The sequence below is a fragment of the Acipenser ruthenus genome, chromosome 8 (assembly GCF_902713425.1).
Source record: "Acipenser ruthenus chromosome 8, fAciRut3.2 maternal haplotype, whole genome shotgun sequence".
NCBI lineage: Eukaryota > Metazoa > Chordata > Actinopteri > Acipenseriformes > Acipenseridae > Acipenser > Acipenser ruthenus.
The window spans coordinates 4,883,493-4,906,590 of record NC_081196.1 but is presented as its reverse complement, the minus strand read 5'-3'; the positions used below and the strand labels follow the sequence as shown (position 1 = coordinate 4,906,590).

Sequence of the window (23,098 nt, the reverse complement as noted above, 5' to 3'; positions counted from 1 at the left end):
TATTTTCTTTTCTATTAAATAATGGGATTTCCTTTTCATCTAATACAATTGTTGTAATATAAATCATATTGACTTGCAGTATCACAGAAACAACAGGCTTTCAAAATACCATCAAAGCATAATAATCCAAAGAGATAGTCAGTTAAAAGACAATTAAATTCCATTGTTATCCACCGAGAAGAAGTCTTTAACTAAGCTGATGCAGGCAGGCCCCTGGAACACTGAATTTTACACAAACATCAAGGTAATTCAATTAGATGTGCCAGTGGCATGACACCGGCTGACAGTGACACAGGCTTTACTTTGCAGTAACTGAGCGAGCCATAGTTCAGCAGCTACTGTACTGTACCATTTTTTCCAACCAGGGAGCTTTGATCAGTCTGACAATGAGGTACAGAAGATCAAAGACTAAACTACGATAATTAAAAAGGGGAATCTTCTCATTCAGACATGAATGTTCTGATTGCAGAAATGAAAGTCACCAAATATGACAGCAGAAGTGACTTAACATTCTCGTGTAATCTGAACTATTGTTACTAATTTTTGTTCTCTTGCATGTACCGTACATTTGGAGCAAGTAACCAAAACATAGGTGCAACATTGAATTCCGAATTCACAATCTTTTTTTACTTGACTTTAAAACAAATCATAACAAAAACAATGAGCAGCTAAAAAAATTAAAATATGATTAATTTCATACAGTACAGCACACATCTTTGAAATGCAGTTACTAACAAAATGCAAGCATGCTGTATCAAGACTGACCAATCAGATATTTATCCGACAATCGATACAGGATGGATGCTTTACATAACAGCAGAGTGGATAAATCAGCTGGCAGGATTGTGATTCCAAGGGCAAAGAAAGGAAGTACTTACTTCTCCCCAAAAAATCTCTTCCAAAATTCTGCCGCGTCTGCTTTTGTGATGCGGAACGTGTCGCCTTGAAAATGGCCAGCAGGAAAGATCGCCTTGATTTCTGCAAGCATGTGACTGAAGATGAGCGACAGCTTAGTAAGATTCCGCCTACAAAACAAAGAGCGAGAGAAAGAGAAATAAAAAAACAAGCAACTAAAAAAACAACACACAAAAAGTCCTCCGCAGAATCATTCTGCATCCCCATTTCATGGTAGAATGGTAGATGACATCATTGCTAGACCTACAATATTCCAGGAAGCACCTTGGCACAGAATTCTACAAACCGCACCCATACTGTACATGATTCCTGGCTACTGCTGAATGGGAAAAGCACCTGAAATCTCTGCAAGTGAGATACTATTTTGGTAACAGGGGGAAAGCGTTTAATCCAGTCTATTAATTAACAATTTTTTTTTTAAAGCAGCACAACACCCGTTAATTCTACAAAACAATTTAATAAAAAAAATGTGAACAATGTATTCAATTAAAACACTTAGAAAATATAAGTCTATACAGTACAAGTGTGCGATTAAATTAATGAGGAGAACATATTTCATAATACAAAATAAATAGTGCTAATATGGTGGTACTTCACTGTAGGTGGTAATATAACAGCAATAATGAAACTTTCATTCTTGGAAAACGTGATTTGCAAACTGTGAAAGACTTGCAGAAAAGTGCTTGTATTTCCAATTTAAAATGTTCTACTTCAAAACGCAAACCTCATTTTAAATCCCCAGGGTCCGTTTGTATTGTACTTTGATAAAACACTGCAGGAGATTCCCAGGAAATCAACTATAAATCCTGATTGTAATTGCCAAAGCAGATTAACCATGAACTGATAAACGTCTTACTTCACCCCTCTCTTTTTACTAAAATACAGTGCTTCAAGCAGACACCTCTGATTGGAACGGCTTTGAAGCATTCTAGTTTAGTAAAAGACGTGTGCTTCTGTTGCATAATTATTTATAATGCTGTAGATGGAAATTGAGACTGTTAAGCAGAAAGAGACTTCTAACCAGGGGAGATCGACATGAAAAAGAGGCAACCACTAAAACAAGGCAAGCTCTGAGCAAGGAAAATCACATGACAGTGCGGAATGGAGGCAGGGTCTGTAATGGTTAAACATGAAGCTGCTTACATTACCCACAGCAGAGCCAATAAATCAGACTTCCTCTGTCCAGAAAAACACACAGTCTGAATTACTGCATACTGTAATGAAGACTATTTATATATTCCATATGGACAGACTTAAGACAGAAGGAGGCGGAGCTAAATAAAATATTGCCCTCTGTGTTCTGTATGTAAATCGAGTATTTTGGTTCTTCATGCCCCCTCCCCTCCCCTCCCCTCCCCTCTTGGCGCCTCACTGATGGTCCAGTCCAGATGCTGTGAGGAAACACAAAACCATCTTGCTGTACAAGCCTCATTGGTAATACAGCACATGTGAAAGGAGATTGGGCGTCTCCACAGTAACCTATTTAAACTGTATCCACTGCATGTGGATAAACCAATAAAACCTTAAAATGGAGAGAATTAAAAAAAAAGCTATATATTATTGGGATATTGATTTGAACATGGTAGATGTAACCTGGGGGGGGGGGGGGGGGGGGGGGGCGGGAGTGTACTCTACAGTATGGGGTAGTGGTTAGGGCTCTGGACTCTTGACAGGAGGGTCGTGGGTTCAATCCCAGGTGGGGGACACTGCTGCTATACCCTTGAGCAAGGTACTTTACCTAGATTGCGCCAGTAAAAACCCAACTGTATAAAACGGGTAATTGTATGTATAAATAAATTTGTAAAAAATAATTGTATGTAAAAATAATGTGATATCTTGTAACAATTGTAAGTCGCCCTAGATAATTGCGACTGCTAAGAAAAATAATAATACAGACAAGAAAGGAATTCATTATTAAAAGCCAAAAGACCACAAGCCAGCAAAGCCCTTTCCAGGTGATGTGAAGTACTGTGCAAAAATAGATGCAAAGCTGCAGGGTTGAAATCATTGAATTTAATAAAAGTGAGCCACAAGGGACCTAACAGATAAGCTGCTGAAGGCTCAAGTAATTGAGGCTTGAAGAGTCAGGTGGTGAGCACCTACAGAACACTTGGAATCTCACAGGAATCCAATTAAAAGTTCCTCATTAATGCAACACACTTTCCTAATTACAATCCGAGAGAAATGCCATTCATTTTTTCAGCTGATTTGGCTGTGTGAAGTTTCATCATCGCAGTTGGTAAATCTGCTTACTGTACAATGCATGCTGAGCTCTTATCACATGGCTTCCGGTATCCAAGCCATGTGAGACCGACAAAAAGACAGTACGGCCAAAGGGTTATGAAGGGTTAATGACTTGGGTCATTTAAAAAGCCTCATGGAAGCATTTTTTCCCCCCTCCGATAATTCAGTATGGAAACAAACACTTTTTCTATCTTTTCTGTCAATAAAAATGATACATAGGCTACAGTATAAGGGCCTTATTTAAATCTCAATGGAAAGGCTTTGACCTAGTTATTTATAATCTATCTAGACCAAATTAGATTTTAACCATGCATTGGCCATTTTACTAAATGTGAAACATCGATCCAGCATTATCCCTTGTCAGGAAGCAACACAAGGTACCAGAATATACAGTAATGTATAGGCCTGCAGTACAGGAATGTGTTTATGCAAGGTAATCTCTTAAGGCAGCTAATCATTTTGGGCAATAGACCAGACCTCCTACACAGTCTTGTGGCTGACCACTTTGTTATGATGCATGCCCCATATAAAACCAGCACTCATGCGTGCCGAGTCTAGCGTAGTGTAGTGTAACTAGCCGCTATGCAAATCCAGCCACTTACCATGAAGTGCGTGGGAGGCACACACAGGGCCCCCACGACCATCATGCTTTTTTCAGGGTTGAACGGTTTAGGAATTGGAAACGTATTAAAACCTGTAGCAGCAGGCACATGGAGTGCCCAGCCTCCACATATTGCACCACCCTCTGTGTCACACCTGTTTCGCCAAGGAGGGCAAAAGTGTGCGTATGCTTGCTTATTCATTCTAGAGAAACCAAGCCAAAAGGCAGAACAACTGTGTCAAGTACTGTGGTTTTTGTGCCATTGTAAAAATTCAGGGCCTGAACACATTTGACACCAAATTGAGTTTCAAAACCTGATATCTGCATTCCTCAGTTAGCTTGCCTTTCAAGGAGTTTGCAACCGACTTTCTTCCTAGGTGGTGAAAATACATGTTTGCTGTAACATGCGTTTACAGTTCTTCAAAACTGCACTTTTGAGAGCTATAAAAAAAGTGAGAGGAAGAGCAGGTAACATGTATGTAATTATTTTGTTAGCTACAACCACTTAAGTGGCACTAATCCTTATGAAACAGCTCAAACATGTTCATTAGTGTCCCTAAATTCCAGGGAAAAGCTCCACAGTACAGGGATGGAAATAAGATGCCTGATGCATAGCAGTTTGATCCATTCCTGGTCTTATTAGGTTTCACTTGCCGTAAAGTGCCAGCTTAAGTACTGTAAAAGTTAAGCACGCTTATAACTTTTTTTTTTTTCTGTTTTCTTCAACGTGACACGAATGAATCAACTCAAGTACTTTAATGTAGCACTTTACCCAGGGTGTGCTTGCACTTCCAGTCCTTTGAAGTGTTCTTTTTTTATGTTGTATACAGATACATGTATTCCAAGAGAGCATCACAGTCTCCCAGCCACTCCGAAAAAAGAAAAGAACGTTGCATTAAAGATCACACATGCGAGAGGGATTATTTTTGTCTCAAGTTGCTTTTGCTTAAACTGCATATCCCAAGGCAACTGGAGCACAGCCGTGGAGGAGGAACAGCAAATGTACAGGCTGCTCTACAATATGCCACTCTGAACTCAGAAACAAAAATAAAGCTAGTCAAAACTAGATAAAACGGATTAGGTACTGCAGGCAGTACATTAGGAAATCTGGGTCTCATCCAAAAATCACAGCGATGTAATAAAAATGTTTAAAAAATACAGTACAAATCATTGAAAAAAAATTGCTGGCCGTGGTTCAAATAATAAACTGTGGGATCAGATCTAACCCAGCAAAACACAATTAACTGGAGCAGACCTTTTTTTCAAACCAGCTTAAAAAAATAAATAAGTAAAACATAACAAATAAATAAATAAACAAATAAATAAATAAAATAAAAAATAAAATAAAAAAACAGGACTCAACAACATCAGAGTACGGCACCCAGAGATGTGTAGCGCTTACTGCCCTGTGTTTTTTTTTTTTTACACAAGCATGAATACTACCAATTTATTTTAATGCCGCAGATCAGCCTGCGCTTCAAGCTGTAAGCATTGTGCCGCTAGACCACTCTGCTGAAGCCGGCAGCACGTGATGGGCTTTCCATTCTCCGGTCCCAGCACCGCGGAGCCGAGCCGCTGAGATTGCACTCCTACCGGCCAGGCAAGATTACCAGAGATCCTGCTCTCACCAGAAGGAACAAAATGTTACAGGCCGCTTCACTCTGTTACTCAATCCTAACACTGTCTCCCACTGATGATCCCCAGCGCTGGTACTGTAATGCTCCTACGAAATACTGGAACACCAAAAAAAAAATTGCAGTTAGAAGTTTCATTGATTTTGGTACTTCAGTTTTTGCTTTGCGAGACAAAGAATCAACTAAAAACAACTAAGTAAATATAACACTTCAGTATCTTCCCCAGCTCACATTGTAACCAAGTGTAAAACAGAAAACCAAATGAATCATCATTTAAGCCCCAATATAGTGTAACTACTGTACCATGGTTTCAGAAACGTACGTTTCTGGTTCCTTTAAAAAAGAGAGAGATGCATTATCAACGTAGCACTGATGCGCCTGTGGGAGAGCCGTGCAGCTGTTGAATGGATTGTTTCCTGCTCGGCTGGAAGAGGCCCACGCAGCCTGAAGGGGTCACTTGTGTCCCTCACTACAGCAGAACACCAGAACTGAAGGTGTGTGTTGGTGGGTTGCTGTAAAATGTTACAACCCTTCTAGAAATGTAAGTTTGCCACCAGGTAGCGGGAGAATTCACTGGAGCTATTCACAAGCAAAAACGTTTGCTTCTTTTTGATTCTATCTGTTTCACTTGCTGCAGTGCCTTCCCACGAGCTGTTTTCAAACAGGGAATCATAGAAGCACCTAATTCTTAAGGGACATTCTGTGAATTTAATAAGCTTAATAAGATTCATTTGCTGGGCTTGTACAGAAGTTTAGGGGTGTCGTTAAATGTTTAGTCAATAAAAGGTCTAAACGTTGTCAGTTATGCTCCAAATAGATATTAGACTTGCAGCAGTAGATTTACAGTGAAGGGATAATTGATTTAATCTTTAATATCCAATAGTCTTTTCCACATCATCTTGACTACACACATGCATACTGCAGACATTTATGAAAAAGTAACATCATTCTATTAGAGGGCTTCTCGTGGTAACAAGTATTCCAAATACAGATATGTTAGTTTTAAAAATGAAAACTTTTTTTTCTAAAAAAAATTTACCGGAAGCTAACCAGCCTTATTTAAAAAGACAATAGGGCTTACTTTCCTGGTAATCAATGTTTAGCATCGTCTACCTAGCCAGTTAAACGGTCTGAGGTTTCTCACTTTGTGAAGCTGATGAGAGCAGATTCTTCAGTGTTCAACAGTATCACTTTAGATACCATTGTTTCCTGCCACCTGTGCAGTTCAAACACAGCAGCTAAAAGGTATTCCTTCATCATGTTCATTTAGCTTACAGTAGGGTTGACCTTGTTTTAATATTACTGTGCCTGTTCTCTCAAAGAGAAGCTTTCTGCATTTGTTTCAGTGCTACAAAATACTACTAACCCATTTCAGCTAGTGTTTTGATTGCCAGTTCACATTCAACTACAATACAGTATGTAGCCTAAATAAAACTCTGTAACCTGGTAACTAAGAAAATAAAATGGTCACACTTCAAGTTTTTATTTTCAAATACTGTATCCAAATTAAGAAACAGGGCTAAAATGTATTTTCCTGCAGGCGACAGGAAGATGACTCACCGTGCCTTCTTATTGTCACAATATCCCTTTCTATCCAGTCTAAATATTAAGCTAACAGAAACATCTACTGTATGAACAATGTAGGACAAAGGTCCTTGACTTATGTATCTACAGTATATAGTGTCTTTGGCAGGTCATTGGACGCCAGCCCAGCAGTAAGACTAATTACTGTATGGTCTTTACCAAGAGCCTGCAGGGAAGTAGACATGTTTATCAGTTTCAATTGCCATTTTTATACTGAAACAGCATCCAGACAGGGTAAGGATTTCCTTAAATAAAAATAGATAAATATTTAAAAACATGTTTCATTTCATAAAAGTAAATGTTTTATGGGCTTCAGTATTTCACTGAGAATAATTAATACAGAGAGTATAAAACAGCACAGATTTCAGTATGATGAAACAACCTATTTCGCCCGAGCTTGATACTGTGCAGTATGTGCACGTAACATGATGATATCTTTAAAACGAGGCCTGGCACGAGAAATTCTCATAAGCTTTTATTATAAAAATCAATGCCCTTGGTTCTCTGTGCTGTCACTGATGCACCACTTGAATGGAATTCTAGTATATTAAATTAAGTTTAATGGCAGAGTGAGTCTCTAGTTACTGCACAGGCTCTTTAAAACTGAATCACACAGAAATGAAAGGCAGGGTAATGTACTGTTAATATAAAACGTACAAGCCAGTTTCTATTTGGGGTAATATTCAGGCCGGGTGTAATGATGAAAAATAGAGGTGCAATGCTGAACAGACTAGAGCTGCCAAATAAAACTAGACTCCATCTGGGATAATGATTTCAGTAGGGCAGGACACCTAATTCTATTGTATTTACTTTTTTTTGGATATACAGCTACAGTGCAGTACATACAAGAAATTGAGAGTTAACAAAAAAGAAACTAAAAAAAGGTCCAACAAGCTTTGCAGCTGACATACAAAGTCATCAAGAGCAGATTTAAATTAATTTGAGGTATATTATGGAGGTACAGTATATTGTTTGAATCGCCTCATAAAACTACATGGAATGTCAATTCTGTACCTCTGTTGGAAATCTTTAACTGAAGAGTGCTTTCTACTGTAAAAAAAAAAAAAAAAATACAAAGCATCAAAACCCAAGACATCTCAGGTCAAAAATTAATTTAAAAATAGTATTGAACTTTGAAAAACCACACAATCTCTTTCAGTGCTTGCATTTCCTTTTCACAACACAGGTAACCAGAAAAGCATGAAAAGCATGTCAGATGCTTTTCAAAATTAGCCTCGGAGGCTTCATGTTACAAAAACACATCTCAGAAGCATTCATAAATTGTGCTCAATACGTGAGTGCAGAGGACGAAATACTGTTTGCATTTATCAGCAACACAGTCCAGTAGCTGCTACTAAAAGACTCGTCGTTTGTGATTGACAAGACATCCATGTTGATTGTAGGAAAAAAAAAAAAAAAAAAGGAGCAGCCTAAATTTACTGTACGTTTGATTTGTGTATTTGATTTTTACCTTTAGCTGACCCAATAATAAAATGTAAACCAGCGTGCATCCCATTGAGTTTATTTAATTCTGTTCTGCATCCTCCCTAACTTTTCGAAACAAGAATTATTTTGTTCAAAAACGCTGCTACCGAGACCGTTAGAGCCAGCTGGATAAAACATTCAACGTAGAAGAAAAAAAAAAAAACACAGCACGACAACCCGAGTTTAAAAGCACCTGCAGTCAAACTGTTAAGGCTCAATTCCTGCACATCTATGCCAGCTTTCCTCAGTGCCCTGCTTGTCAGATGCTAGCTTACGCTCCTCAAGTGCTTTGAAAACATAAGAACTTCAAAACACAAAATATAGCTCGCTTGCATCAGCTTTGATGCCTAGAGTCTGACAGACCAACACACACATGGATAACAGGGACTGCTGAAGTCTCTAGATATCCAGAGTAATGCTGTTACTCACAGACCCTCATACACTTAAACACGAAGTTGTACTGACACTGAGGGAGCAATTATATAATACTACTACCATGGCAACAGTTACTGTATAGGTATACTGTACTTAGGCAGATACAAGATAAAAGCAAAAATTATTTCTGTAAATATTTTGTTTATTTTAAATTTAGTACTGGGTGTCATTTTTCAAACACATTGATAGAATTGCTCCAGCAATCATTTTGATTAAGTTAAATTCAAATAAAACAGGCACCAGATCAAGGCAAACTTCTGCTGTAACAGTAAATCGTATCAGTTTCAGCGTCAGTAGAGCGATAATATCAGTCTTATTAGCATAAGAGAAATAGCGCTCAGATAATGTGTTCACTTAAAGTGCTCATTTATCTGATACAACTCTGTCTGACACAGTGCAGGAAAGGCTGTCTTTCTCCACATATTGTAACTGGCCACGATATCCATTCTCCTTTAATAACGAGCATTAATTAAATATATATTATATATATATATATATATATATATATATATATATATATATATATATATATATATATATATATATATATATATATACACACACACACCAAAAAAATACCAATGAGTCGGTCTGTTCTAGGTTTACATTAGCCAGTAATAGCTGATGTTATATTTGTCGGCTTCTTGACGTCAATTCCAAAAATAAATACAATTTTAAAATCTCTTCCTACAGTAAATACCGCTTTATTATGATTATTATTAAAAACAATTACTATGATGTATTATTATTTTTATTATTATTTTTATCATCATCATTTTTCTGTGTAAATCATTTATGCTTAAGGCTGGTAGATTTGTTAATTTTTTAGGAATGCTTTCCTACAGTAGTTTAAATCAAGACCCTCCTCACTTCTATACCAACTACTCCACCATATGGAGTGGCTCTGCCTGTAATAAGCTTTGGCAAGAGGGGAAAGACGTTTGCAATTCCAGACACTGGAAAACGTTCATATAAAAAATAAAATAAATCAGACTGGGACATGCTGCAGCGGAAGGAATAGAAAAGGTTTAATTTACAGAATGCCGATAACAGACTTCTAGCGCAATTCGTGTCTTTCAAATACTCTAGACACCCAAGCACATCTTTTATTCCCATACTTTATGTCTCACTCCCCCGTCCCTCAAATCGTTTCTAATAAAACCAGAGTTCTTTGTTCAGCAACAACAATTAAGATAAACTTTTATCATGCCCATCCTGTGAGCAAATGTCACAAGCAAAACAAAAAAACGCCCAAAGTATCTGTTTCATAACAGCATCCGATTGCTCTTGCATCTACTTTCACTAATTGTGCTTCTGTATACGGGTTCCAACATCTCCACCCTATTAAAAAAAAAAGAATAAAAAAAAAAAAAGAAAACCCACACACCAACACAAATTGGGAGTCACTTTCTGGCTGTGTAATGCTCCAATGATGGTCATCCATACTGTACTGTACCTACACCGAAATATGCAAAAAGAAAAGGCATCACTATATAAAATCGGACCAAGCTCACGTCAGTCAAAATAGAGCCCCCCACATACAGTACGAGTTGTTTAATAGATTGCACAGATTAATGGCTCAAGACAGGCTCCCCTGGAGGCTGAACAAACAGACAGCGTTTCTCCTGGCCTTTCACAAACAACAGGGTTTACCATAGGTGACATACTCAGCTTCAATTTGTAACAGTAAATTGGGGACAATATAAGAAGTGAAGCTCGATATCTCTATATCCAATGTGACTGCTTGTCTGCAACTCGCTGTATAAAAGAGTCTCTTGAATTCATACCAAAAAAAAAAAAAGTTTGTGCAAACATGCACACGCAAACAAAGACCGATTGACTGTCCTGTGTACTTCTTTTCATGCCTTCTTCACAGGGTTTAGGACTCCTGAGAGGCAACATGACCAAGCAATAATACATACCGAGCATCAAAAGAAACTTACCACTATTACAACTAACACATCTATTTAAAAAAAATAAATAAATAAGGTATATAAAATGATGGACACTGATGAAATGCGTTTGGTTTCGTTTTAACCACTCGATCATTCATCCTTGACCATGACACATTTCAGTGACTATGACTGAAGCATATGCACTTAATCACCTAATTAGTGAGACAGTTGATTGGACACTGGATATGGAGTGATTTCAGCTGCAGAATTGCAAGCTTGAATAAAAAGCAACAAAGAAATCACAGGAAAAAAAATATATATACAAATATATACACTCAGCAATTTCAAACCTGGCGAGACGGTATAACCAGACACACACACTGTCAAAGACAGGCCAAGAGTCACAACACCTGCCCAAGATCGACATTTTGCAGCATCTTCATAATGTCAATTGTTAATCAATAAAAAGTCTTGCTCTAAAACAGAGTTTGTCATTTTTCGATCACATCTAGTGAATTTTATCCAAATATGAGTGCTAAAAGATGCAATTCCAATAAAACTTTTTTTTTTTTTTTTGTCAGTAGCAGATTGTCAAAGCAGCATAAATATTTATCGGACAAGATGCTGGATGACACCGTACCGAACCTTTACAGTAGATATTCAAGACACATTTTCACTTTTGAATGAAGTAGCATCCAAAAGTCTCAGAACCTCTCGTACCACACAAACAGATGCAAGACACAGACAGCAAATGAGAATGGAGTCTGTTGGGTATTTCTGACGGAACCCCATATCAGATTATCTTACAATACCAACTATTAACATCTGGAGTGATGTAGAAGCTGCTGTATCCAGCACCTGTGCATCGCTTCTCAAAAACAACCCCCACAACGCCAGCCTTCACTTTTGGACGAGTAAGAATCTGCTCTACCCTTCCAATGAAGAATAGAATTGTGGGCTTCTGCACTCGCTTGTCATGTAAGGTGCATTCCGAAACTCAATGCTAAGCCAAGCTGTGAAAGACATTCCTATCGTAACACATACAGCAGCTTACAGGTCATCCTGGCTGTGTCTAACTATGAAAACAATGCAAATGTGAATCATCAGTTTAGTATGAAAACTCTAATATATAAAAACTAAATTGCTGTTGCTTCGATAGACTTTTTGTAGGTACTGAAACATGACAAGGTACCGTAAATAAATGGTTTGGTGTTCAAATTTGTTACATTACACAAAGAGTTATTTTATTAGGATTATTCGCTCTAAACGATTATGTCACACTTTCAATAATGTCACTGATGCTCTCACCGTTTGAAAAGCACCCTGTACTGCTGGCTAAGAGAATCGACTATGTTCTTGCAGTCCAGTGTGGTGAAGCTGTGACGATACCAAAGGAAAGCTTCCCAGAATGCATTACAAGGGAATGGAACAGCCTAAGGGTTACACTATATTAAATGCTGAGAGATCTTGTTTTAGCTCACAATATCCCCCAAGGCACTTCCATTTCCTTGTACTTTGGAACAGCATCGTACCTTTAACCGACAGCTACCCGACAAGATGAACAAACTTACTCCTGTGTGCATATTTAACCAGTTAAATCTGTATCTAGCAAAAACAAAAAGGTGCCATCTACAGTATTTGCCTATCTTGCAACAGAACAAAAAAACTCAATTTTTTTCTGCAGTATGCGTTCTATTTCTTTTAAATGAGAAACAACTGGCAAAACTGCTAGGGTGAGTGACTAAGGACTGCAAGCGATCCAACATCACTGACTCATCAGCGAGCTGCAAGGCCACCCGCGAGAGAAAGTTCACATGGTGACCATGTGGGGAAACAAAAAGTCACATGTACTGTTTTTTTCTTTTTTTTTTGTAGCTAAAATGCTGTGCAACCGTATATTTTCATAATCAAGGTTTCCATTTTAAGTGACAGACGGGGTTAGATTTCAGAGCCTCTAATGCTCCACTCTAGTGCTCACTCGACCAGCTAAGCTATTCTGCTGCTTTATGTTCAACTTATTTGTTCTGCATGAAGATAATGCCAAGAGGTCTTTAGTGCAATGGTGAAGGTCATTATGCAGTATAGAGTTATTATGAAATAAAAACAAAGACAAAAGTTGTATTTATGTACTTCTGTACAGTATTACACCATTGCCTTAAATAAGCACTATTCACGGTTTATTGAAAGAAACAATGAATGTGTGTTGTTTTAGTGCGTCTGCATGTTGCGATTTTTATCACGTAGATTCTGTACTTGAGATGGTTCTTTGTTGGATTTTTGAGATAACTTCACAAAAGCAGCATTTACCGAACCGTTTTTTTTGTAAAAGGAAAAACAAAAACTAAAAGGTGCATGGAGCTTTTAAATTAAACCTCATGATTTAATTATTTGAAGCTTTTTACAGTACGCAGTTGGATGGATTCAAATACCCTCCAGTTCATAGAATGCAGATAGAATCCACCACTAATCCAGAGCTGCATTATGTACGAGCTGTCTGCCGATACTCAAGTCTAACCACCTGGAGGGGGAAATGAGGCAGCTTCTGGCAACATCTAACAAACTCATTATAAATGAATAACACTAATAGCTCTTTAATGGAGACGCAAACACACTTGGATGCCCTTGCAGTAGCACAACATTTAGGCTTAAAATATGAGCAAGAAAGCTAATTGAGTGTCGTTTTATTACATACTCTTTATCCATTTTATTTTTATTATTTATTTATTTTTGCTACAGCTTATCCTACAAGTGCCTAATCGGCAGGGATCTATTCAAAGGCTAATTTAGGAGTTTCTCAAATTACAGCCCAGTGTAGTATTTAAATCAGATTCATTCGCAGCGTGTACTCAATGTTAATAAACAGATTCCATCGCAGCCGACACAGCTGGCAAAGGATGAAGACGAATCAGATAATGAATAAAGGAATGTTCTGATGAAGCATGTCTCAGTGCCAGTATACAGTATTACACTCATACTCTACGACTGTCACAAGCAGATTGATGATGGCATGGAACAGATTGCACATGTAGATATTTGACTGTTACCACAGTAGGGGACAGCTACTGGGTTTCCTTTTTGTACAATGTGCTATAATATAAAAACAGAACTCCTGGCAGTCACTGATTGTACAGTATGGAGTCAGGACGTTTTATAAGTGAGATACAGAATGTCAGCAGGTGTTGAGTGGAGGTGTAATACCATAATTTTATTGGTGTAGTTTTATTGTTGGGTGAATAGCCAGTTCACTGCACACATGCAACTTTATGTACTACACTCCCAACTTGGCAAGAAACGGTTTTAATATACCGGCAGAGCTGTTTGTACTGGTTCCAGGAATTACATTCAGTGCACATCTGTGCCAAACTGTGCGTCAGTCTACTCAGGTGGGCCTGCAGTGGATCCGAATTCATTTCTGTCCACATCTGAACTACTGTATGTGTGAAATGATATATAGATTTTATATATATTTTAGGACAGACAGACAGACAGACAGACACATATATATATATATATATATATATATATATAGATATATATATGTTTTTTTTTTATATAAAAGGATTAAGACATCAACAATGAATCAAAATAAAAAAAAATGTGTGCGACGTCAATTTTCCTAAAATCCATTCTCCAGATACATTAATTGAATTGCCACCCTTAGTTTTGATGTAGTTATCGGCTTTAAATGTGCACCAAATAAACTGTGGTACAATTATTGCAGTTATGCTAAAACAATATATTCTGTTTATTGAGTTATCTGCAATTTGTTGGCCTTTTTGCTACCACCAAAAATAGATTGATTGCTACTGTAACCCTCCTCAAGCAATGTCTCAGAAAAAATATCAGGCTTCATTCTAATAAAAATATTTGACAACCAAATAACACTGCTGTACATTACTTGGCAGGAGAACTCATCAATATTTCAGACCGAATATCAATAACAGGAACTGTAGCTTCTGTAGATTTTCAGGGAAATTATAAATGGATAATTTGTTGCCACACATTTCAATGTATTCATTCTCTTTGCATTTAATTATAAAAAACATTAGAAAATAGATATTGTTTTCATTTTAGCCTTTGCTAGAGGCTGCATGTAACATTTAAAATAGCATGAATTGAAAACCTAAACTGGTCTCCCACTTCCTGCCAGTAGCTACAATATGTAAATAAAACAAACTGACAAGACAGACAACCTGAACAAACTCCCCCAAACAAAAAACAAAATGACAAAAAGGATCTTCCACCTCAAGGAAATAAAAATGGGAAGACAGAACGCTAATTAAAAGATTAAGTGAATCATCCGCTAACTCACCACATCCTCTCAATAATATGTTACTGTACCGTACAGTAGACTACTTTCTGCCCAAACGAAGAATGCTTGCAGGCTAGATCATACTTTAAAAAGTTAACATATTACACGGTTTGAAGTTTAGTTTAACTAGGGTACAGTGGACCATGAGTAAACCAGCTTCTGAAAACTATTTGTTTGTATCCCAGTAAACATTCAAATCAAGGCAATATGTAGACATTTTTGTTGTGGGCCATTTTTTAAACATTTGAATGCTTTTAAAAAAAATAAAATAAAAAAAAAGTATCCTTATATGGAATAGCGTACATGCCCTCAATGAACTTCCTGCCCACCCCAGCTCTTCTTTGTACTTTGGGTTGTATTACAAGGGATAAGACAAGACGAAAGAACTTTAGTTTTTCTGGGTTCACATTGTCTCCTTACAATCTGATACTCCTGTGTGGTAAATTACAAGGTATTTAAAAGCAAGAATATAAAACAGATTGGCTAAACTGTGAAAGTGACTCGGCCTTCGCGGGCAAAAGCCAAAGTATCTTGGAAACACGCGCTATAAAAATTAGAGCCATCAGTACCGTGAAAAAGACAACTACATGTACTGTAACAACTCTGCATTACGTACATTAAAAAACAGGGACAGACTTCTTCCAGATACACCCAGTAAGGCCAGTGTAGCCCTCTAAATTAACTGAGTACTTGTTAGAAATTGTTATTATAAAAATAATCCAATTGGCCTACTTTAACTAGAACAGCTGCGCGTCTGAACTGATCCAGAATTGTTGTAAAAGGCAGAGGAATTACAAATTCACTCTGAGAATTGTACGACATCCTGGCACTGGAGCAAACCAGCCCCCAAACGCTGAGAGTCAAATGTTTCAAATGGCCTCTCGCCGACATAACAAAAGGCTGCTGGGACACCGAATACATTCACAACCTGAACTACCTTAGCACGGAGCAGTGGCCGTCTGACAGACTGAAACATGGAAAAAGTGAGAGAATGTCTTCTAATATTTGCAAAAGCCATACACCGTGCATGACTTCATCCTACCTCATGCAAGATAAATAAACATGCAGTGTTTATTTACCTTGCAACCTAGGCATAAAATACAGTATGTAAAGAATCCTTTTGATTTGAGATCTATTGAAACACCACCATCTCCCCGGCACTCACCGACTCGCTCACTCACTCGGATGACAGATACGTTTCAGAGATCATGCAGGTCTGGGTGTCTAATCATTCCATAGAAATGAGCAAACATCCTGAAAATCTATCTTGCATCCATTCAAACGCCAACAGAAAAACTAGGTGAATCACGCAGTTATACTGCATTGTCAAGCAGATATTTGACATAAGGAGTGTAACTCTCTCAATACAGTGGATTAATTTACTGTAGATTTAAACGTACTGATAAAGTAATGTTATTCAATTTGACTTGTCTGTAAAGAAAAATATCTTTAGGTCCTGCTCATTGGTGAAGAATCTATTATTGATTCATCAAACAGTTACTGTATGAAGAGATCTGTCAAGTTTAAAAATACAATTTTATTTTGTTTCTCTCCTTTCTAACTAATGATGCTAACAAAGTATAATAAAACACGGCTTTGTGAATTTCCACCAAAAACTCATTTTTCTACCGCGGCAACCGAGTGACACTTCTCATAATATACAGTAAACAAGTACCATGATATCACATCTGACACACCAGTTATCGTCAATGTTAATTCATTTAATTTACCATGTATAACTAATAATGAGTCAGTGTGTGTGAAAGTTTTTTTTTTTTTTTTTTTTTTAAATACATCAAAAAGTTAGTAAAAGAGTGCAAGCACTACTGTGAAAGCACAGTAAAGACACTGGCCCTTGCTTAGGAAATTAAAGTATTTAAAAAGTTAATCAGTACATGTACACCTACGCCAAGTAACAGGACCACTAGTATGTCAACTAATGTGTCATTTTGTTCTATACATCTTTGTGCTCTGTACAGGAATGTGTGCTGTTAACTGTGTGCATAACTGCATATTCTTGCATGTGGTACAGTCAGTCTGTAGAATTCTTTACTAAGAACTACAGAACAACGAGGGGACAGATTTTCCTCACTTCTGCATTTTATGGCAACAGTCGACAACGGTGCCGGCTCAAAGCCAAAGCTGAAATACTTCTATTAGTGGTGTAGCTCACAAAGTCTTAAGAGCAAATTAGAAATATTTAGCTATCAAAAGGTCACTAACCGCACATTTCTTCTGAATAATTCAGCAGCTGTGTGTGACACAGAGAGAGAGAGAGAGAGAGAGAGAGAACACACAAGCTGAGCAGTCCTTTGGTTTCGGCCGTCTGGGTGAGCCCCAGATTTGTCACCGTGGAACATTCTTTTCTAATTGTAGGAGTTGCATCTCCGTCACAAACACAAGACAGACATCCCTCAGTTGCCAAGGTGCTGGGGTTGCTTGTCATTTCTCATAAACCACATTACTCAGCGAGCGAGTGAGCGAGCGATCCCGGGGATGAGGAGGGAGACCTGCAAACTGATGACTGTACAAGCCCAGACTCTTAGTAAATTCCTTGTACTATTTTTAACCCTTATTTTTTTCTTTTAATCTTTCCTTTTGGATTGAGGCATCATGTGATTGCTCTGGTTTGTGCCGCAGTTGGTCTCTGTCAGCAACACATTTTATTTTGATTTTACTGGAGCTTTTCACATTGTTCAAGGAAAACTCCACCGAAAGGAACCAGCTCATGTAAGAGACAAGCTCCTAAATCACTGTCGTGACAGCACACTCGTGTTTAGTAGACTTCGTTTTTTTGTAAGTTGCAACTGCAGTACAGCTGACTGACTTTCCAGAAAACTCAATAACCAATAATTTGATAAAAGCGAGGAGCAGTGGGAAATAAATATAAATGTATTTATACAAAATGCACGGCACTCGAGTAACACAAACTCTCCTGTTTTCAGACTGCCCTGTACCGTATATGAAATATTAAATTACAGTGCATCCCTGTACAGCAAAGGAACCTGTAGGGGCAGGGCATTCCAGACAGCGCTCAGCATGCCGACTGATGTTTGTTTTACGGGGTGCAGTCATATACAGGAACTGCAAAAACATGTACAGTATGCATCTCAAAAGGTCTATTCTGGACGCCAAAGAATAAACACTAGAAATGGTTCAATCTGAGCAGGGAATCAACAGAATTTTTTTTTTTTTTTTTTTTTTTTTTTTAATCATATGAAAATACAGATGGTAAAACAGGTAGTCCATTTCAGCATTAGCATCACTAATCGGATGGCTCCTTTAGGTTTTAAAAACTGTTTCTATGTATTTCAGATCGTAATAAGCCCATCTGAAATGTGCAGGTATTCCCTGTACAACACTTAAATAAAAATCACTACCAAACAGGGATTGTCGATTATTTGTTATGTTTATTGGGGTTTACTGCATGCAATGGCAAGTTCTGTAGGTTTCAGATAGAAGGGTGTGTGTGAGCCTAAAACTGCCTTGGGGTGTTGTAAACTAAAAGGACAGTCAACAAGGTCTTTGTACTGAAGACCAATTTACAGAATGTAATAGAGTAATGTGTTATGAATAAATGATTGCACTGTACAGTAAACTGAATGTTGCAACTTTGAGAGAACATCTGCAATTAAAACCAGGATAATTCTAGAAAGTAAACATGCACAGGAACAGTTCAGCAAGTAAAGTAGGCATCAATACTGGAACTACGGTCAGTTACCACACTGAATCACCCCCACCCAAATGGTAGCTCCCTTCCTCCCACACCTCCCCTTTCAGGTGGAGCAGTCCGGCACATGCTGCCAGTCTTTAGTATATTTAGCTGGATACTAAAAGGGTGCCGTTTCTTCAGGATGTTCCCACAGAGGATATTACAGATTAAACCGCAGCCCAGGGGAGGTCAGGGCAGGATGCGTGTCAGCTAACTTTCCAAAAATAGATGGAATACACAGGCAACCGGGATCCCCCTTCGTAAAACACATCAGCAAACCAGAATCCAGTTCCATTAGCTGTGCACCGGAGGAGACACAGACATGGAGACTATAGCAAGACAGCTGTCACTGCAAACCATCCGGTCACTGTACCACAGCTGGACAAAGCACTCCTGCACTAAGCATGCGTCTGATTGTTTCAGTGAATACAACTTACTGTACAGGCAAGATTAACATTACTGCTGTACTTCCCATGTTAAACATCCTGCATCTATACTGTTAGTGCAACCCTGTGTCGCGATTAAATTCAGTGTCTCGATTGGATTTGACCCGGGTTCGAAATTCTTGACATGGTGTAGCTCCTGCCTACTTATTGCAGCCAGTTTAAATAGCGCTTTTCTGTCACCCGGCATGTAAAAGCGGTTTAGTAAAGCCAATTCCTCATTTATTTGTTCTACACTGCTTTCTTAAACTGACTTTGTTGTACTTCTGAATGTCTAGAGGAAGCACCATGGTTTGTTTATTGATTATTTTTTTTTGTAATATTATTTCTCTTCTACAGTAGTTCCACATGGCTTACTGTACTGTTCACTTTACTCTGTTACCCCCCTGCAAAGAAAAACCATTACCCAGTGACCGGGGTTTTTAGCACTGTAAAAAGAGATGGCACAGCTGATAAAACAAGAGAATGTCACACTTGCTTAGGAAATGGTACCTGACCAGCACACTGTATATTCAGTTGAGATATGTTTAGTTTCTGAAGCAGTCTACCGTGACAATAATTAATTAATTACAAAAAAAAAGTCACTCATTCATTCTAAAGTCCAGTAAATTCTGAGTGAACATACCGATGCTCTTGCAGTTGTTTTTAAACACAATCAATCCTACTTTTGATCTGCCATCCAAAAAACAAAACTGAGCTGCCAAGGAATGGACATCCCAACAACACTACCCAACACAGTTTGTGACCATCACCGCATACTGTATCTATTGCCCATACACATTCAACGAAGTCACTCAATTCTCCTTTATCCAGCCACTCTCAGCTGCTGTCTTGTCAAAACGACCGACAATCCGTAACCGCCGGTTCTTAGGACTAAAGCAAAACAAACTGAACGCTGATCAAAGAAATTGTGAGACACCATTCAAAGGGTTATTGCAGTAGCTTGGCTTGAATTGAAAACACAACACAGAACTAGAACTGCCCGTAGCACACACAGGGCTTTAGAATGGGAACGAAGCAATGCAAGAAAAGAAAAACGCAACACATTAAGTAAGTTATCTAAACTATTGGAAGGTCTTGATAAGTGTCTACAAGTTCCTTTCAGAAGCACATTGCTTCCACACCATCAGTGAGCTTCAAAAGAAACCACAACAAACACAAGCAAACATACATACTCGCCATGACTTAGAGCGACACCAGCCTAATTTACTACTGTACAGGAGTTAGACACAAGAACAGAATCATCCCCCTCCCCCTCCCCCTCCCAAAATAAAGTAACAATAACACACAGCAACAAGACACATTAACAAAATGGTCAATTTGGAGGCAAGGCTACAAGATCATAAGAGTTTATAACAGAATCCTTGAAATCACTTAAATTCAATTGAGAGAAAAATGGCAACATTCACTAAGCAGAATGACTCAACACTTCAGTTACCGGTTTTTAAAAAGAAAAAAAAAAAAAAAAAAAAAATCACGCAGTAATGGAAACTAAATTTCCATGTCACATGGCAGCGAGGGTACTAATTATTTTCTTCTGAAGCCAGCAGGTTTACTGTGCGAAGTTTTGTCATACATTTACCGGTATGCACTATTTATTCACAAAAAGGTCAAAAGCCCCTCCAAATTCTGTTAATCATATTTTTCCATTTCCAATTTTCATTGCATTAACTACTCGGTACTTTAGGGGATTTCTGCACACAGATCAGATTACTTTGCTGACTGACATAGGGTGCGATGATCAACCCCAAAAGAAACCTAAAACAGAACTCAAACAAGCTGGGGGGAGGGTGGTGGGAGGGTGACATACCAAAACCCCCACAAGATGTGCCTTGCAAAAGGGGAGAGAGTTAGAAGACAAACAACACTGAATAAACGAACAGACGCAAGTTAAACGAGCTTCGCGTACTTCATTAATACTAGTGCCAAAGCACGCTGAACATGATCAACTCGAAATAAGTAACTCAACACTTTCCCCCAGAAAATAACTATTCTATATTAAGTATGCTTGCAGCAAATTTAACTGCAGATTACATTTAAAAAAGAAGTACATTTAAAACGAGTGCTAAGATGACAGAGGTGATAAAGATTAGAGTAAAAACCAAACAAAATGACAGGCTGAGTTGCGATCACAAGCCATGAAGCGGATCGTGAGCAAACTCCAGACTCCCAGCAGACTTGTGAAACAAAGGAAAGCACACATGCTACCCAAGAAACAAAAACAGGAAACATTATTTTCTTTAAACCCCATCACTCAGTTTGTTGTTTGGGTCAGGAGGAGAAAGACGACATAACATGGACGCTAGATTTTAAAAATCACCACATACAATTACCCTTTAAGGTACAAGGGATATACAACAAATACAAAATTATTTTTATTTTTGCAATGAGGTGCATGAAACAGAGTTTAAAATTTACCAACAGGTTGGATCTGGTCATCCAAATTGTCAGTTTCTTCATGACTCTCAAATGTATTTTAAGAAGAAACCGTTTGAACAACCGCTCAATTCCTTATGTACCTTAAAGGTTGAAAGTGACTGAGTTTGTGTCACTCCACCTTACTGTTATTCGGCTGAACTTACTGCTGGCTGTGTACAGAGTGGTCTCACTCCAAAACGGCAGCTGAAACTCCCTCCACTGGTGCCTCTATATAGTATACAATACAATGGTATAGGCCTCCCTCTCACACAACACAGTTCCACAAGCTGTCTGTCAAATTAATTGCCAATTATGAAAACTGCTGCCTATTAGCAGAGTCAACCATTGCATTCTTTGTGTTCAGTAACCGACGCATCTGTTAATTAAACTGAATTAATCAATCAATTAATTAGTTGTTTTTTTGCCACAGACGCACAACACAACCGTTCCCTGTTTAACTGTTTTGATTCCTCCAGTTTTGCTTTTGCACATGCCAATCAATCTATCAAAGCGAGTCTCAGTGTGGATGCTGTGTTGCTTTGTTTGTATTTAAACTGCTTCAACACAGAACGGCACCTTTTAGAAGGGGGGGTGGGGGAACCAGTTGGAGGTTTAATGGAAACTGTGTTCAGGGAACCAGAGGGCTCAGCTGGCATCTAACTGAGCCTCATCAAACAGACAGCAGAAACCTGAAAGCCCTCTGAGGCTCCCAAAGTTCTGCAAGGCATTCAAGCCCAGTCCTCATGAAATGATCATTAAAGAGGACGGTCGCAAAAGGGAAACCTATGAGCAGGACGTTTTTTAGTTGTTTTTTTCCCCCTCCCAATAAACCAACTCTGGAACAATAACATTTAAAAAAAATGTAAAAATGCTGCTAAAAGAACAAGAATGGAATCATTTCTGCAGTCTTTCCTCCCAGCTATCGCTAGATCAGAGAAATGAATGCGACCAAATCTGGACACCGTATGTGCTTGATCTTTAATGATTAGTACACATCAACAGCTTCTAACAGGGTTTTTTTTTCCTCTCTTTCTGGAGACTATAAATCCGTTTTTTTTTTTTTTTCCATCATTTTCTTTCCTAAACTCACTTGTGGTTTTAATTAAGGATTTTTTAAAGGCAGTTTACTATAAAATCTAAAACTGATTGACTTTGGAACTTCTGCTAGTAGGCATGTTTAATAAAAATCACCTTGGATCTTGCTGTAGTGTAGTGCAGTACATATTTATTGAGTTACACGGTTTGAAATGCTTTTTAATTACCAAGGCATTGGAGTCCCTGCTGTCCGCAGTATTTGAAGAGGCAGTGCCTCCACACTGGGTTTTTTTTTTTTAAACACACTAAATACTGCTACTTCTCTACATACCATCGGGCAGTTAGCTGCACAGCGCAGTTTATTTTTGCCTGCATCACAGCATCT

The 23,098-nt window shown here is 38.2% G+C and overlaps 1 protein-coding gene across 2 annotated transcripts in view; it reads right to left on the bottom strand.

Annotated features, from left to right (window-relative positions):
- The window catches only part of LOC117405466 (E3 ubiquitin-protein ligase CBL-B-like), a 64,743-nt gene that overhangs the window by 33,717 nt on the left and 7,928 nt on the right, over positions 1-23,098 (bottom strand). For both annotated transcript variants that reach the window (XM_034922538.2, XM_059028187.1), the window contains one exon: positions 879-1,025. In XM_034922538.2, coding sequence (XP_034778429.2) covers positions 879-1,025 — 147 coding nt within the window. The remainder of the gene's footprint in view (positions 1-878; positions 1,026-23,098) is intronic.